This window comes from Euphorbia lathyris, chromosome 8 (assembly GCF_963576675.1).
Source record: "Euphorbia lathyris chromosome 8, ddEupLath1.1, whole genome shotgun sequence".
Classification (NCBI taxonomy): domain Eukaryota; kingdom Viridiplantae; phylum Streptophyta; class Magnoliopsida; order Malpighiales; family Euphorbiaceae; genus Euphorbia; species Euphorbia lathyris.
Window position 1 is genome coordinate 82,426,189 of NC_088917.1, and position 15,443 is coordinate 82,441,631.

At 34.6% G+C, this 15,443-nt stretch overlaps 1 protein-coding gene and 1 long non-coding RNA gene across 11 annotated transcripts; one reads left to right on the top strand and one right to left on the bottom strand.

The window, feature by feature from the left end:
* Positions 1–409: 409 nt before the first annotated feature.
* On the bottom strand, positions 410–2,945 carry LOC136204065 (uncharacterized). Of its 2 annotated transcripts, none has more exons than XR_010675015.1 (3): positions 2,773–2,945; positions 2,553–2,620; positions 410–774 (listed from the first exon to the last, which is right to left on the bottom strand). It is a non-coding gene; the product is annotated as an uncharacterized lncRNA (long non-coding RNA). The 2 variants fall into 2 exon arrangements; XR_010675014.1 differs by having other exon boundaries at positions 410–828.
* An 820-nt stretch (positions 2,946–3,765) lies between these two features.
* Positions 3,766–7,356, top strand: LOC136202796 (palmitoyl-acyl carrier protein thioesterase, chloroplastic-like). 9 transcript variants are annotated; one of them, XM_065993675.1, is made up of 7 exons: positions 3,766–3,915; positions 3,994–4,249; positions 4,343–5,221; positions 5,341–5,400; positions 6,170–6,303; positions 6,378–6,461; positions 6,751–7,356. In XM_065993675.1, the coding sequence occupies exons 5-7, from the start codon at positions 6,236–6,238 to the stop codon at positions 6,875–6,877; spliced, it is 279 nt and encodes a 92-aa protein (XP_065849747.1). In that variant the 5' UTR covers positions 3,766–3,915; positions 3,994–4,249; positions 4,343–5,221; positions 5,341–5,400; positions 6,170–6,235; the 3' UTR covers positions 6,878–7,356. The 9 variants fall into 9 exon arrangements, with proteins under 9 accessions (XP_065849747.1, XP_065849745.1, XP_065849746.1 ...); XM_065993673.1 differs by having other exon boundaries at positions 3,788–4,249; positions 4,343–5,027; positions 5,148–5,221; XM_065993674.1 differs by having other exon boundaries at positions 3,788–4,249; positions 4,343–4,453; positions 4,868–5,221.
* Positions 7,357–15,443: the final 8,087 nt, after the last annotated feature.

The following is a 15,443-nucleotide window of genomic DNA, read 5'->3' on the forward strand; positions in this document are numbered from 1 at the left end:
AATTCAAGCCAAATGACTTAAACCTTTAGAAAACAAAAACAAAACAATTAGAATCAAAGAGAATGGATGAATTCAAATACAAAAAAAAAAAAATCAAGATCAAAATGAATAAATTTCACAATTTTTCATTTCCTATATTTCATTTAAATTAGAGTTAATTAAAAAAAGAACGCTAAATTGCTAATTTGCATATTGGTGACTTTTTTTTTCAATGAAGAATGTAGGTGCAAACAACCACTCAACATTCCGATGACCTAAAATCAACATCTAAAATGATTCTCCATTCATACAAACAATTGAAATAACTCGAAATCAACCATTCAATTAGCAATAATTTGAATTGAACACATTAACAACAAATGAGAATCATTCAATTCCAATGAGAAGCATTGACAAATTATTCTACAACGGACATTATTGTTATTAAAGTAGTATTTAGCAAACATAGGCAATGTACTGCACCTTGCCTAGAAAACCTGTAATCGCAAAAAGCTGTAAGCAATGTTGCTCTCAAAATGTCTATGGAATTTTCGCTGAACGTCCTAACCCTTGCAATAGACAATAATATAGCTAGAGTGAAATGATTAAGAGCTATCGTATCCAATTTCACTATACCAATTACTCCTTTGCTAAAGAAGGGTCCTGCTTCACCGCAAAATTAATATGAAGCAAACTTAATAAAATGTGTTTGTGAACTATCAGCTTATCGAAAACAGGTTCAATCAGTCCCACTTCAACTCTATTCTTCACCATCAACAGCATCCCTTTCTTCAGCTGCAGCAGCCATTAATTCATGGAAGTTTTTAGTCTTGCCCAGCAATATTCAATCTATAACCACCGCAATGAAAAATGTATCCAGATCAAAATGTAACAATGAAAATTTATATAAAAACCACCACAATGATTTTAAGAAGAGTTATCGAGATCAGAATGTAACAGTGGATACTTTCACTAGCTTATTGATATTGAATTAATAAAAATATTGAAGAGAATTGAAAGGATTTTCTATGTCTCTACAATTAAATAATCTAAAACTAATTAAAAATCAGTTAATAATAGTAATTCAGTTCAAATAAAGTATATACTTTATCATAAAAAAAAAAATCTATTTTTCTTTAGCAAATTCTATATTAGCAGTGGCAGTAACAATGAATATATAAAATAATGTTGATGCTCTGAGGGTCCGAAATCTTATTATGGAGGTAGTCCTTTGCTTATCTAGCTTGTTAGTGAACAAAGGAATCATTAAAGTTTAAGTGAGCCACAAATTGATAAAGTAAGGCAGAACAGGGTCAGAATTCTTTCTTTTTTCCCTTTTTAATACATACACAACACAACATATTATAATAATACATATAGCAGTATATTAATAATAAAAAATGCAGGGCTTATTACCTTATTCATGGACTATACTATATGCTTGTTCTCCAACATCCTAAAGTATTTCACCTTTTCCCTTTCATTTCATTTCATTTATTCTATCTTCAGTTTGCATTTAAAGCTATTAACTTCTCTATCTGATCATAATATAGCAATATAACATCACTGCTATTTAACAAGAAATTATAGTTTTGTTTGTGTGATTTTTTGGTATGGGGAAGATTAGAGGAACTAACTGGTTAGCTGCAGTTAAGAGGGCTTTCGGGTCTCCCAAAAAGAATAATGCTAAGAAGAGAGAAAATCAAGAGCTAGAGGAAGAAGAAAAGGTGAATTTTTCATTAAGAACAATCAATTACTAAGACACTTAGTGAAACTTATTGGTTGGATCCTCATTCTATTTTCATTCGATGAAAAGGTCGTATACATACCTGACTCAGTTCAGCAGCTCTTTACATATGTATACAATCGAACCGAATCAACAGCTCATAGGCTGTATACATATCTGACTCCTACCATATTAGATATTAATCAAGAGCTGATATTAACAACTCATATGTAGGCCAAAAACATATCTGACTCCTACCATATTAGTTTTTTTTTCAATTTTTAATAAGTTAATTATTAATCTCCTAGGTAGGCCGTATACATATACGACTCCTACCATACAAACAGTGCAACATGAAAATGAGGAACAATTCACCATAGTGTATCAGAAGCAGAAAAAAAGTATATAAATTTTTCTTAATTTGAAAACACTTACTGAAACTGTTTGGTTGAATCCTCATTTTGTTTTCATTAGATGAAAAGGCTCATACAACTTTAATATGTAATTTAATTCTTATCTCATACATTAGGCTCTTTTAGTAAATTACTCTTACTACATTTGAGTCAATAACAACCAAAAATTGCAACTGCACCTCATGTTCTCATTCATCAAAAAGAGCTAATGAAACTTTTACATCAGGAAAAAAAATTCACTTAATTGCATAACCAAATGAGAGTCAAAGTTTCTTCAAATATGCATGACCTTAAGATTAAATTAAATATATCAGAAAATGCTGAGATGATCTCAAATTGTGTCTTTCCTTAAAGCCAATACCAATAATAATCAGGTTTACAGCATAAATTGCATACATAAAGGAAAGTAAATAAGAAGGAAACTGAGAAGGTACCCATGCCAGAAAGGTCTGACGCCAAAGTTGGTCTAATGATAGAGAGCGTTTCGCATCCCACCAGCATACTGGAAACAAATAATGAACGGATAATTAACTCAATAGAGAACAGGAAAACAAAAAAAACATAGAAGAACACGATTCACTATGACAAATTTGTAAGCAAGAAAAATTATGTGATAAAAAAAAGCAGTATAAAAGAAAAAGTTAATCAATTTACCTCTTGCAACTAAAAATCTATTGAAACTCATCCACACAGATGAAATCAAGTTTAAAGCAATAACTGATCAACCATCAAACACAAATCCCATGTCAGAATCCCAAGACAAACAAAAGAAAATCGATCAACAGAAAATTTTCATGGGAAGAAAACCCCATGTACGAAACTGGAAAAGAAAAGGTAAGTTAATTAGGTTAATGAGGAATGATTTCAATTGAAAAGAAATATACCTTTCTAAACCACCATTGATGAAGACATTATTTGTAATTTGCCTATTTATCAGTTAATTTGTCAAAAATAAATATAAAAAACTGAGAAAAAGTGTAAAAGTAAAAATAAATACAAAAAACCGAGAAAAAACCACTTTAACAATTTGATAATCCGAGAAAATGTCACGTCAGCAATTTATTTATGGATTTAGTATATAGTATAGATGATGGCAAAAATAATCAAATAAGATAATAATAATAATGGAAAACAATTATTAGAGAGTAGTAAAATATAATACTTGGATTGAACTTCAGACCTTTTGGTTAGGTAGAAACTCTTCACTTCTCTTTATACCAATTATACTACCTCATTCTTTTGTTAAATGTTTACGTCTTGCTTAATATATAACATATATTTTTTAGGTTGTATCTGCCACTAGAAGGAGGAGGTTGAGCCAGTGGAAGATGAGACAGTTAAAGTGGTTGTTTTAAACTACATGGATAAGCATGAATTAAGTGAAGAAGGTTAAATATGTTTTTGAAGTGTAAGAAGTACCCCCATATTAGAAATTGTTGGAAGGAAATAGGGGCAGCTCTACCATGGAGGCCTTGCGAGTGTCTATCAACGAGCCCATGTCACTACAACAAAAATGGGCTTTACCAGCCCTTTTTTAGGGGCTAAACTAATAAGCGCCGGAATAGGCTTACATAGAAAGGCCCATCTCTAATATTGAGGCGGATCTGAAAATAGCCTCAAAGTAAACCTCTGGACCAATAATCAGGAAAACCTTTTGGTCATTTCCCTTCATTCATTGTCTCTTTCGTTCACTTCAAAAATTCTATCGCCGCCTTCAACTACTTGATTTTGAGGGTTCTAATTGCATGTCCGCCGATTTGATCTTCCCTTGAATCCTCTTCTATTTTCTTCTGACTGGTAAGCTCGATTTCGAGTTCTTCATTTCAATATCTTCAAAAATTGATGTATTTACATTTGGTAATTTTTCATTTCGAGTTCTTCATGCTCCACCACATTCTTTGAATGGCGTCGGCCGTGTCCTTGGTCGTCCGATGGAGGACGTCAAGGCCAGCTACAGTTTCGGCCGTGAGTTAGGTCGCGGTCAATTTGGTGTAACTTATCTTGTTACTCATAAGGAGACTAAACAGCAATTCGCCTGCAAATCGATTGCTACTCGGAGACTCGTTCACAAGGAAGACCTGGAGGATATCCGCCGTGAGGTTCAGATCATGCACCATCTCACCGGCTACAGGTCAGTAATCTAATTAATTTAGTGAAATTGATATGTATTTGGGGTATAAGATAAGTGCAATTTTGATTTTGTTTGATTGGATTATTGCGAAAGGGCATTATTCAGAAAGGGCAGCGGCTGATCTGTGTAGGCATGGGAGTTATGCACAGAGATTTGAAGCCGGAAAACTTCCTTATGTTGAATACTGATGAAAATTCAAGACAGGTATAATTGTTTAACTTTGAAACTTGAAAGTAGGATTAAATTTTATTTCAGAATTAGAAAAACATTGATAATGATATAGTTGAGTTATTCTGCTATGAAAAATCAATAGATGAATTTTTTCAAGAAGTTTCAGGCAGTTTCTGATTGAAACTATGGTTAATTAGGATATAGCAGAAAATTTTAATTGATAGATATACACCTGTTTTTTATTCGGCTTGATGGTTCTATGGATATTCTGTAATTTTCATTCAAAGTTCATGTGATTTGGTTCTTTCCTTTGTTCGATTTGATTCTAAGGCCATTTCTAAATAGGACTTTCGATTTCTGACACGACAAAACTATTTACATAAACAACCATCTTGATACGATTATCATTTTGATAGGTTTTATTTTATATCATATATAATTATGTAGAATATATAGATCACGTAATGCGATTATGCGATTATGACACGATTATGTGGAGAAGTCGTTGATCAAAAATCGTCATCAGAACATAATTTTTCTTTTGGGTTACTGCATTCATGATGGAGCAAAGTTGTATATGAATGAAAATTGATGTAGATGTTGCAAGGTAAGTCCAACTCATTGTCTTTGTTTTCTATGTTTATTCTTTTGTTTTTCATAGGCAAGAAATACCTTTTCGCCATACTTTTCTTTCTCATTTTCTAAGATTCTGTTATTCTATTTGAAGATGGTTCAAATGGTGTTCACAAACTGAGAAGTGAAAGTCTAAAAATTTTCGAAGAAGATACAATTCCCTCAAAGGTTTTTCTTACTAAACACATATTTCATTTCATTATTATGTATAGCCAGCCTAACTTATATCTCTAAATGTTTACCTTCTTGGGTGTCAACATTTATCTTATTGTTGAAAACATATTCAGGGGCCACCTTTAGAGGTTCCAGCAGAGCACTGAGAACAAGTTTCTGCTATCTTAATACATGTAAGTTTAACAAAGTCATGCAAACATTGTTTCGAATGGAAATTTTAAATTTTTTGCTTAATGTTTAGCTAGCAGTAAAGCAGTAGAAATGGCTTGGATCAATTTGGCTATTTTTATATATGATCAATTTGGCTTCGAATTTCATACGTTTGGTTCTTGTTTGAGATATGCTATGTATCTATGTTATTATACCACTGGCAGTTAGAATCTCATTTCAAACTTGTGTCATTATGATTGTTGTGAATCAAATCTTGCATTATGAGCCTATGCAATCTGCTTCTACTGATTGAGGTAGAGCTCTAAATGATTTTTTGAAAGGATAAAGTTGTAGGAATTGATTTGTCTAATATTAGTGACCGTAGACATATTGTTTAAATTATTTGGCAAAGATAATTTAAGAGGAAGCCATTTTAAGTTGTTGCTTTGTTGTTTATGACTTCTTGCAACGCTGGAATTATGTTAATCTCTTTTGAATCAGCACATTTTGCATTTGACTATGCTGTTTTCTCTGTTTTTAGTTAATGTAATTCATCCTTTATCTGCTTCAGCCTCATCGACAATGTCTTATAATCGAATAAGGTGTCGATTACTGTTGTTATTAGATCCTATGAAGTTGGTCCTGATAAAACTGTTACTCTTGAAACCATTCTCAATCTTCTTCGGGTTAAACATCATTTTATTCTATGCATTTTCCTTTTCATCTTTAGCACAAGATGATTTCTTTTTTGTTCTTATTATCTCTAACCAATGTACAATCAATCTTATGCAGGAAACCGCATTGAATCATGTATGGTTATTGGGTCTTCTAGGAAATGGATTTGGAGCTACTCATGGAATGGTGAGGAATAATCTCATCTGGGCTGTCTCCAAATTGCAAGTCCAGATTGATCATTATCCAATCTGGTAAATATTCTACAATCACATATTTAAGTACATATCATGATGAAAAAATCTGATAATGAAATTGAAACTTGCAGGGGAGAGGTAGTGGAAATTGACTCATGGGTTGGAGCATCAGGAAAGAATGGAATGAGGAGAGATTGGCAATCCCGTGCTACAAGGTTTCTTTTATTTTTTGTTTTTAATTACTATTTTGTGCTTATGGAGATTAAATGTGCATGTACATCAGTTGCTAATGGGTTATGGTTATGGCAAAGCTACTAGTTTATGCATTTCTGGATAATCCAGGAATGTGGAATTTGAGATCTCAAAGGTTGAGTAATTGGTATTTAGGACAAGAAATGTATATCAGAGTTCATGATGATGATCCTAATCCTGCCAAGGAACGACCCCCACCATCCAATCTACTCTTAAGTGTATTGCTTGTGATTTTCTTTTGTGTGCTTGCAGGACTTGCAACCGTAGACCAATGGCACGAGTTAGAATGATGTCCATGATGCATCAAGTGCATTTTGCTTCAAGTATTCAAAAGGAAGCACAATATTGGCTGCTAGAGGTTGTTATGTTGCAGCATTGACACTCATAGGCAATGCCATTAGTGTCGAGGTTTCCAATGAGGACAGATGGGCATCGACAACTTAGAAACAAGAGGGAATCTCGTGTTATGTTTTTATTTTGATATTGAAATGGCATTAGTGTTGCAATATCGAGGTAGTGATATTGAAATGACATACTTCATTATAGGGGCGGTTTAAACCGCCTCTACAAATTCGTCGCTAATTTTAACTCTACCCCGTCGATGATGATTTTCATCGCTAATTCGTAGCTCCGGTCCCCTTTGGCGACAGATTTGGGACGGTTTATAAAACCGCCCCTAGATCTTGTAGGGGCGGTTAAAACCGCCCCTACAAGCGAAAAAAACTGCCTCTATAGGCAGTTTTTGTTGTAGTGTGTCTTGTTTGAGAGGGATGAAAATCGTAAGTGGACTGAAGAAGAGTATGAACTAGTCCAGAAATTTTATGAAAAATAGAGGCCTGATTGGAGAACTTTGGGTGACGCGCTTGGCAATCATAGATTTCATGATAAGGATGCATGGAGGAGACTAAGGTGCTGTTCGATAAAACAGAAAATTAAATGCTGAAAAAATAAGGCAAAAAGCATCCCGAGGTCCCTGATCTTTCATTGTTTGGTGCATTAAGTCCTCGATCTTTTATTTAGACACATTAAGCCCCTGATCTTTCATCATTTGGTGCATTAAGCCCTCGATCTTTCATCATTTGGTGCATTAAGCCCTCGATCTTTCATTTAGACACATTGAGCCCTTGATCTTTCATATATGAGTGTATTAGGTCCTTTCATAAATCAATTAATATATAGGTTTATTGATAAGAATTACCCTTCTTATTTCCACAAAATGTGCAACATTTTGGAGCTTTTCACGAAAAACTCTTTTCATGAACAATTGTTTGTAGTTATTTGTTATTGATAAGAATTACCCTTCTTATTTCCACAAAATGTGCTTCAGTTTTAACATTATTTTTATTTTTAGAACATAATTATAGAAAAAAAGGTTTTATTGTGTTCAATAAATTTTTTATTTTTTATTTAAATTATTTTTATTAATTTGTATAATATATTTTTTATTTTAGAATTTGTTATTTTTAGAATATCATTTATTGTCACACCAAACATGCCCTTAATAAACCTATATATTAATTGATTTATGGAAGGACCTAATACACCCATATATGAAAGATCAAGGGCTCAATGTGTCTAAATAAAAGATCGAGGGCTTAATGCACCAAATGGTGAAAGATCAGGGGCACAATGTGCCTAAATAAAAGATCGAGGGCTTAATGCACAAAACAATGAAAGATCAGGGGCCTCAGGATGCTTTTTGCCAAAAAATAAGTACTGAATTTTAAGTGCCGAATATTATAAGTGTCGGAGATATTGAATGATATAATTATTATAAAAATATTAGTTGATAATGTTTAACTTAAAATGTTAAGTTAAAAAATTTGACTTACTAAAATAAGTGTTTTTTAACTTAATTTACTAATTTAAGTAGTGGAAAAATAATTGTTATCAAACGCACTTAAATTAAATAAGTGCTTAATATTTTAATTTAAGTCATTAAGTGGGTTATCAAATAATGTGGCGAATAGGAATAGAGGAAAGGGGTCCAAGATGAGTACCAGTCTTTGTTTGATCTAGTGAATTTTAATACTAACGATACGAAATTGTTGAAATTTAATCCCAAGAATTATAGTGAAGTACAGTTTTAATACAAAACGTATGAAAGGTTCAATATTAATCCTAACAATTTTAATGAAGTAACAAACATATGAAATGGTTCAAATTTAACCATAATAATTTTAGTGAAGTGTAGTTTTAACACTAACGTAACGAAATTGTTCAAATTTAACCCTAACAATTTTAGTGAAGTGCAGTTTTAACACTAATGTACGAAATGGTTCAAATTTAACCCTAACAATTTTAGTGAAGTGCGATTTTATCACAAACGTATAAAATGGTTCAAATTTAACCCTAACAGTTTTAGTGAAGTGCGATTTTAACACTAACTTACGAAATTGTTCAAATCTAACCCTAACGTTTCCAAGCAAGATCAATTATAGTCATATGTTACCTAAATTTTAGAAAATTTTGGTTCGAATATTATTTAACTGTACAATCGAACATTTCAAATATCAACTACGTCCAAGATATTTAATGTGTTATTAAGACAGTTACAAAAAAACTGTTAAAATTATAACAATTAAGTACAAGTTAATCACAATTTTGTTTGTCAATATTTGAAAAATCTTCTATGTTTAGATATAATTTGCATAAAGTTGAACGCAATTTAGGCCCTCTTTGTTTGACGGAAAATATTGTGTTCTGAAAAATTTTATGCAGGGAAAATATTACTTCCAATCACTAAATATAGATTTTCTGCATTTTTTTTTACTTTCAATTGTATATATAAAACACACAAAAAAAGAGATTCAGATGTATTAAGCACAAAAAACACACATAAACTGTAAGGTGTCGTTTGGTTCGCGGAATGGAATCGAATGGAATAGAATTGCATTTTCGTGTTTTAGCATTTTTTGTGTTTTCGTGTTTTTCGTGTTTTTTAACATTTTCCTGTTTTTTTTTGTATTTTTCACGTTTTTGTATATTTCGTATTTTGTCACTTTTTTACGTTGTTCATGTTTTGTGCTTTTTCAAGTGTTTGCTTCTGATAACTCGGGGAAAAATCCTTGATCGGAGCACTTCCCTGTGAGGCGCCGTTGGGATCGGCCGGGGACACTCTGATGCCAAAGTCAGTAATATGGAACAAGAGAGCAAACTGAATTGACAAGGGATGAGTGAATGTGTACCTTGATAGCCTGATGTATAGGCTATATATATAGCCATGAAGTTGTAACTTGCAGTAACTAGAAAGTCTCCATTAATGTCCCATTAATGGCGGTTACTGGTTACCTTTAAGCTGGCGGTTAGCTAATTGATAGCTTATTAATGGCCTTTACTGCCGGGGCGGCCAGCTGTTTCTAATGGCGAATCGAGGGTTCATGGAGATTCGCCTCATAGGTTCGCCCACGGGTCTCTTGTGGTAGGTCCTTGGCGAATATCCCTTTTGATCTTTGGAATAATATCACAATGTTATCAGAAGCCCCCCTAAAATGCCGAGAATGCCCTTTAGGGCGTTTGATCTCCCATGCGTGCTTTTATCACCTTGAATCAGGAGATTTTGATGATGTGTCTAAGGAGGCGAGTGACAAAGCTGATACTGCTGTGATTGACAGCACGGTCCCTGCTGTGGTAAGCTCGACTAAGGAGAATGAAGCTCCTCCAGAAGGCGTATCTAAGAATGTGAACCTTTTATGAAGGTTTGAACCTTTGTGAAGGCTTGAACCTTTGTGAAGGCTTGAACCTTGGTGAAGGTTTGTATGCTTGGTACTCCTTTTGAGGGAATCAAGCTACCGTAAGCGTTTGATCTGCTTCCTATCTTTGAGGTGGATCAATCTGCCATAGGTATAGAAAACTCCTCTTTTTGAGACAAGTTTTGAAGGATGTAAAGATCTCACGTCTGAGAAATGTTTTAATCCTGGCGGTGATCAGGGCTTGATCCGCCGTGTTTTATTTTTCTATCTTGGAGGAAAGTGGACCCGCCCTAGATGGGGGATCATATATGGAAATGATGCGCCTTTTGGGGCTTCCTTATGCGAGATCTTATGAACAAGATCCGCCCTATGTGGGATCATATATGGATATGATGCACTTTTAGGGGCTTTTGATTCCTTGTGGATAGGTGGCCAACCGTATCCATTGTTATCCTCTAGGGGCTTCTTGAGAGTTATATTTCCTTTAGAAAGGGAATAACCCGCCCTTTATGGGACCATTTGTTCCTACCGCATAGGATTATGATTCGCCTTAGGGACTTCTTTTCTTCAGTTCTTCCATATTGAGGAGAATGACCCGCCCTTAGGGATCAGTAAGAATGATCAGCCATTTAGGGACTTTTGTGCATTTTGTGGAGGGTTTTGGCACTCTAGGCACTTGCCTTTTTAGCCTTTACTCATTTTCCAAAGTGTTTTTACTTTGCATTTGTGAAGGCGAGACTTCGTTATTTCTATGATGAAGACGTGAATTCATTACTTTGATGAAGACGAGGCTTCATTGTTTGGAGACGAAGACGAGGCTTCATTACTTGGATGAAGACGAGGCTTCATTATTTGGAGATGAAGACGAGGCTTCATTACTTAGATGAAGACGAGGCTTCATTGTTTGGAGATGAAGACGAGGCTTCATTACTTGGATGAAGACGAGGCTTCATTATTTAGAGATGAACCCTTTTCTTTCCAGAACTATTTTTACTAATGCATTATATCTTTCAGCAAGTAACTTTTTAGAGTCTGGTTTAGGATTTCTCCGATTGTTTAGGGTAGGTGGCCAGCCGTACCCCAATGTGTGAACCTTTGTGAAGGTTAGAAGTTGTTCTATTCCTTCTAGAGGAAGTAAAGCTGCCTAGGGGATCAACTTGCTACCTATCTTTGAGGTGAAGCGATCCGCCCGTAGGACTTGTGAACCCTTCTTTGGGAAGGGAGTGAGAGAGTGTAAAGTCCTTGCGTCCAAGGAATGTTTTAACTTTTTCTCGAATGGTGATCATCTAAAGATGGATCCGCCCATGAGAGTGTTCTCCTATCTTTGAGGAGAAAGTTGAGGGTGTAATGATCTCATCTTTGAGACGATTTTAACCCGCTTTTGATGGTGGTCAATCCTTTTCCTGTCTTTGAGGAGAGAGTTGAGCTCATTTGAAAGCTCCTGAGGGTCTGTGCTTCTTATCTTTATGGAAAGGGGATCCGCCCGTGATGGGATCAATTGTCCTATCTTTGAGGTAATTGATCCACTTGTGGAACTTATGATTCGCCAGCCACTAGGCGTATATCAGCACTAAAAGCTAGGCAAATGAATATAAGAAGTATGGCGAGAAAGAATAAATTATAACATATAGGATACTATAACAGTTTAATGCATATATAAGAATATGTAAAAATACTGATTTTTAGGCCCATGGTTCCGTCTTTTCTGAGCAACTAGAACCGCATCCTCAATGATGTTTAACTTATGAGTGATCACATCTGGGCTTACTTCTGTGGGGATCTTATTCTCCTATGTAAATACGCTTTCAGACTCAATGAGAACTTTTTTAACATCCTCTTTGATCTCAAGTTTTAATCCTTTGGCGATCCGCACCCGCTTTCCATCAGCAATAAGGAGCGTTTCTGTGTCGCCCAAAGCTGTAGTGACAAGTTAATATTTCTCACCTTCGTCCTCTTTGGATTGTGGGCGGATTGATAGTGACGCCGAGTATAAGTCTCTTTTAGCCACCTTTTGGTTCCCGCTAATCATTACTCCTCCTTTGTTGGTGAGAATGTACATTGTCAGACGACGGATGGAAATTAGGGCTGCAACCTCTGGCCCTTGGTCTGGATAGTGTGACCCGTCACTCTAATGATGTCAACAATGGTTGTTTCTATTTGGATCAGATCAACCTCTAGTTTGGCGAATGCACCTATGGTGATGACATTGCAAGAACTGCCCGTGTCTACCATTACTCGCTTCATTTCATCTCCCATCCTTCAATTGTCAACGCATCTGTATGTGGAGAGATTACTGGACCTGTTTCTGCAAAAGGAGCAATGGAGGGATGTTTTATCCAGAGCGGGTATTTTTGCTTTTTCCACTGGTGGCTGATACACTGGTCCATCTGCTATGACATTAATGACACTTTTGAATTTATTTTTGGGATCTGTCTTCTGCTTGTCATCTTGTTATTTGTTATTCTGGACAAAGCTATCTAGTTTGCCAGCTCCCAGCAAGCTTCAGTGTGGTGGCCAACCTGTAGTACGCTTTGGCGTTTCTTCCAACGGTTACATGCTCCCCTCCTTTGGGTTCGGGATATGTAATGTCCCGCTTATATTGAATCTTTTCTTTTATATTGTGGCAAGTTGGAAGCTTTAAACATTCTGTCCGCTTCGTACCCCAAGATCCGTGCTGTGAATGGCGAATTCATGTTAACTTGATGGCGTACCTTTCTGTATTGTTCTCTTGTCTATATAGAGCGGTATGCACTCGTCTTTCAATCTCATCATCCGTGTGTTCAATATTGAATCATGATGGTGAAGCCGGCTCTTGATCTTTATCTCGATCATGTTGAGGTTATGCTTGGAGCTATGGTTTAACGCGGATGGATGTTGTCACAACCGTGGGAGCCATTTTATCTAGCTTCGAATATCTTGTCTCCGCATCCTTCAACATTTTGCTAACATAATAGATGGAGAACTGCTGACCTTATTCTTCTTGAATAACCACGGTGCACATAGCTTTATCCATGACAGATTGATACAAATGCAGGTCTCCCCTTCAGATTGGTCTGCTCATCAAGGGTGGTTCTGCTAGGAATTGTTTTATACCTGGATATGCTTGTTGACAATCTTTCTAGTACGATGATCCGCCTGTTCAACCTCTGGATCTTTCTCACCTATAGTGGGGCTTTCATTTAGGCGCTCTTTTCACCTTTTTCCTCGCATGGCTTTTATTTAGGCGCTCTTTTCACCTTTTTCCTCGCAGGGCTTTTTACTTTATCTGGATTTGTTCTAACTCCTTTTTTGCTAATGACATAGTCAATGAATTTTTCTGAAGTGACTCTGAATATACACTTCTCTGGATTGAGCTTTATTTTTCATTCTAGTGTTTGGCACTGGTTGCATTATTAGCAATTCCATTGTACCTGTGGGTTAGCACTGAAAGAACTCCAGAAGTGGGCATACCCTGTCCATTATTAAAAGATTGTGGTAAGGCATAAAATCTATATTCACTTACCTTGGGGATCAGTGGCTTGATCCACGGAACATACTTCATAGCAAAAGACTGTTTGCATTGACTTTGTCGGCAAATATCATGTATAATGCAATGTCTCTTTATGGAATTTTTAGTTCATCTTGGAATCAACTTAATAATTCCTTCACGTTGGTCCCTGACTCTAGAATGAACTTAGTCAAAGGATAAAACCGAGTAAATATTATATGTCAAATAAATTCATAATAGAATTTTAATTGTGCTTGTTTTAGTAATAATATCACGTATAACGGTCATAACCATAAAGATTGCTACTGCACATGAATATCATAATGAATTCTTAATAAATAACCATAATGAGAATGGTTTAAGAATAATGTCCTTTTGTATTTCAATGCGCATTAATATCCAAGATAGCATATTTATTTTAAACGTCATAAAAGTTATGACATTCTATATTGGGTAAGATATCTTACATAGTTGCTATTTACTTGCAATTAATATTGTGCATCCATACATTAATGGCATTCAGAGACCATTAAAGCCTCATTTGAATGAGATGTAATTAAAGAAAGGTAAGTGATGATTTAATAATATAGTTATATATAAAATTACTCTTATATCATTTCATTTGTACGAATAAAATAAAAGAGAAAAGGCAATTTTGGAAGAAAAATACATGTACCATGATTCTACTCCAATTTGGAGTGTAAGGAAAATTACTCAAAATCCACTCTCACCTACCTTCACATACAATCCTCCAATCTTTAAGGAATTCTCATATATATCCTAAGAATTTTGCATAAATTAATGTTCTGATCTGAAACCGACACTTGCACTATTTTGTAGTTAGCTCAGGACATGAAAGTTTTGTTTATCCAATTTGGTAATTCATCAGCCCATAATGGCCTTAATAGTTAGGGACAATTACAGGATAATTACAAATAGACTCAATATTTTCAAGTCTCTTGTGTTGGTAACAGAAATTCTAACAATGTCAAATAAACAGTTTTTATATGAATAGACACATCCTTGTAAAAAATGGAATGAAATAACTGTTTGAATTTTTGACAAAACAATATTTAAAAATATGAATTTCTGATATTAAAAGTACTATATAGGAGAAAAGCCATATATAGATGGTGAATTGTACAAGGAAAAACCAAATATGATTTTTTTGTAATTTCTTCTAATAGTTATATGCATGTTCATCCAAAAGACCGACCAGATCTAAATCATTTGCAATTACATGAGCCCTTTTATGATATTTTAATATCGAATGACAAAATCACATTGAATGGATGATTTTTTTTTTGTAAATCCCAAGATTATGGGTCTTATACATGCGTTTGTACTAATTCAATGATAATATTATATTACACTTGTCATGCATAAAAATATGAGGGCATAGTAAGCATGCAAGATTTAATGAAAGATTTGTGTTTATGACTTCATCTTTCACAGTTTATTAGATTTATCATAATAACATGTAATGATATTCATAGCAATTTATAAGAGTGAAGGATCTCAATTTTCTTTAATTAAAAATGGAATAAGAAAGGGGAGTAAACTTATCTTTTTCATCATAAAATTCCAGATTTAATGTAGAAAACTCTTTCCCACCAATATATGGAGAACTGTATCTTTGGATAGATTTGTTGTACTAATTGAGCCAAAGTTTGAGATTGTGATTTCTATTCTGTTGACTCCATTGTTTTGTTCTTTGTGAAACTCTATACAATCAAGATTTTGTGATCTTCTGTTTGTTAGAGATC

Coding starts and splice junctions, on each gene's coding strand:
- LOC136202796 (XM_065993675.1), top strand. CDS start 6,236: ATGGTGAGGAATAATCTCATCTGGGCTGTCTCCAAATTGCAAGTCCAG. Junction 6,304..6,377: donor ATTGATCATTATCCAATCTG/GTAAATATTCTA, acceptor TGAAACTTGCAG/GGGAGAGGTAGTGGAAATTG. Junction 6,462..6,750: donor TGGCAATCCCGTGCTACAAG/GTTTCTTTTATT, acceptor GTGTGCTTGCAG/GACTTGCAACCGTAGACCAA.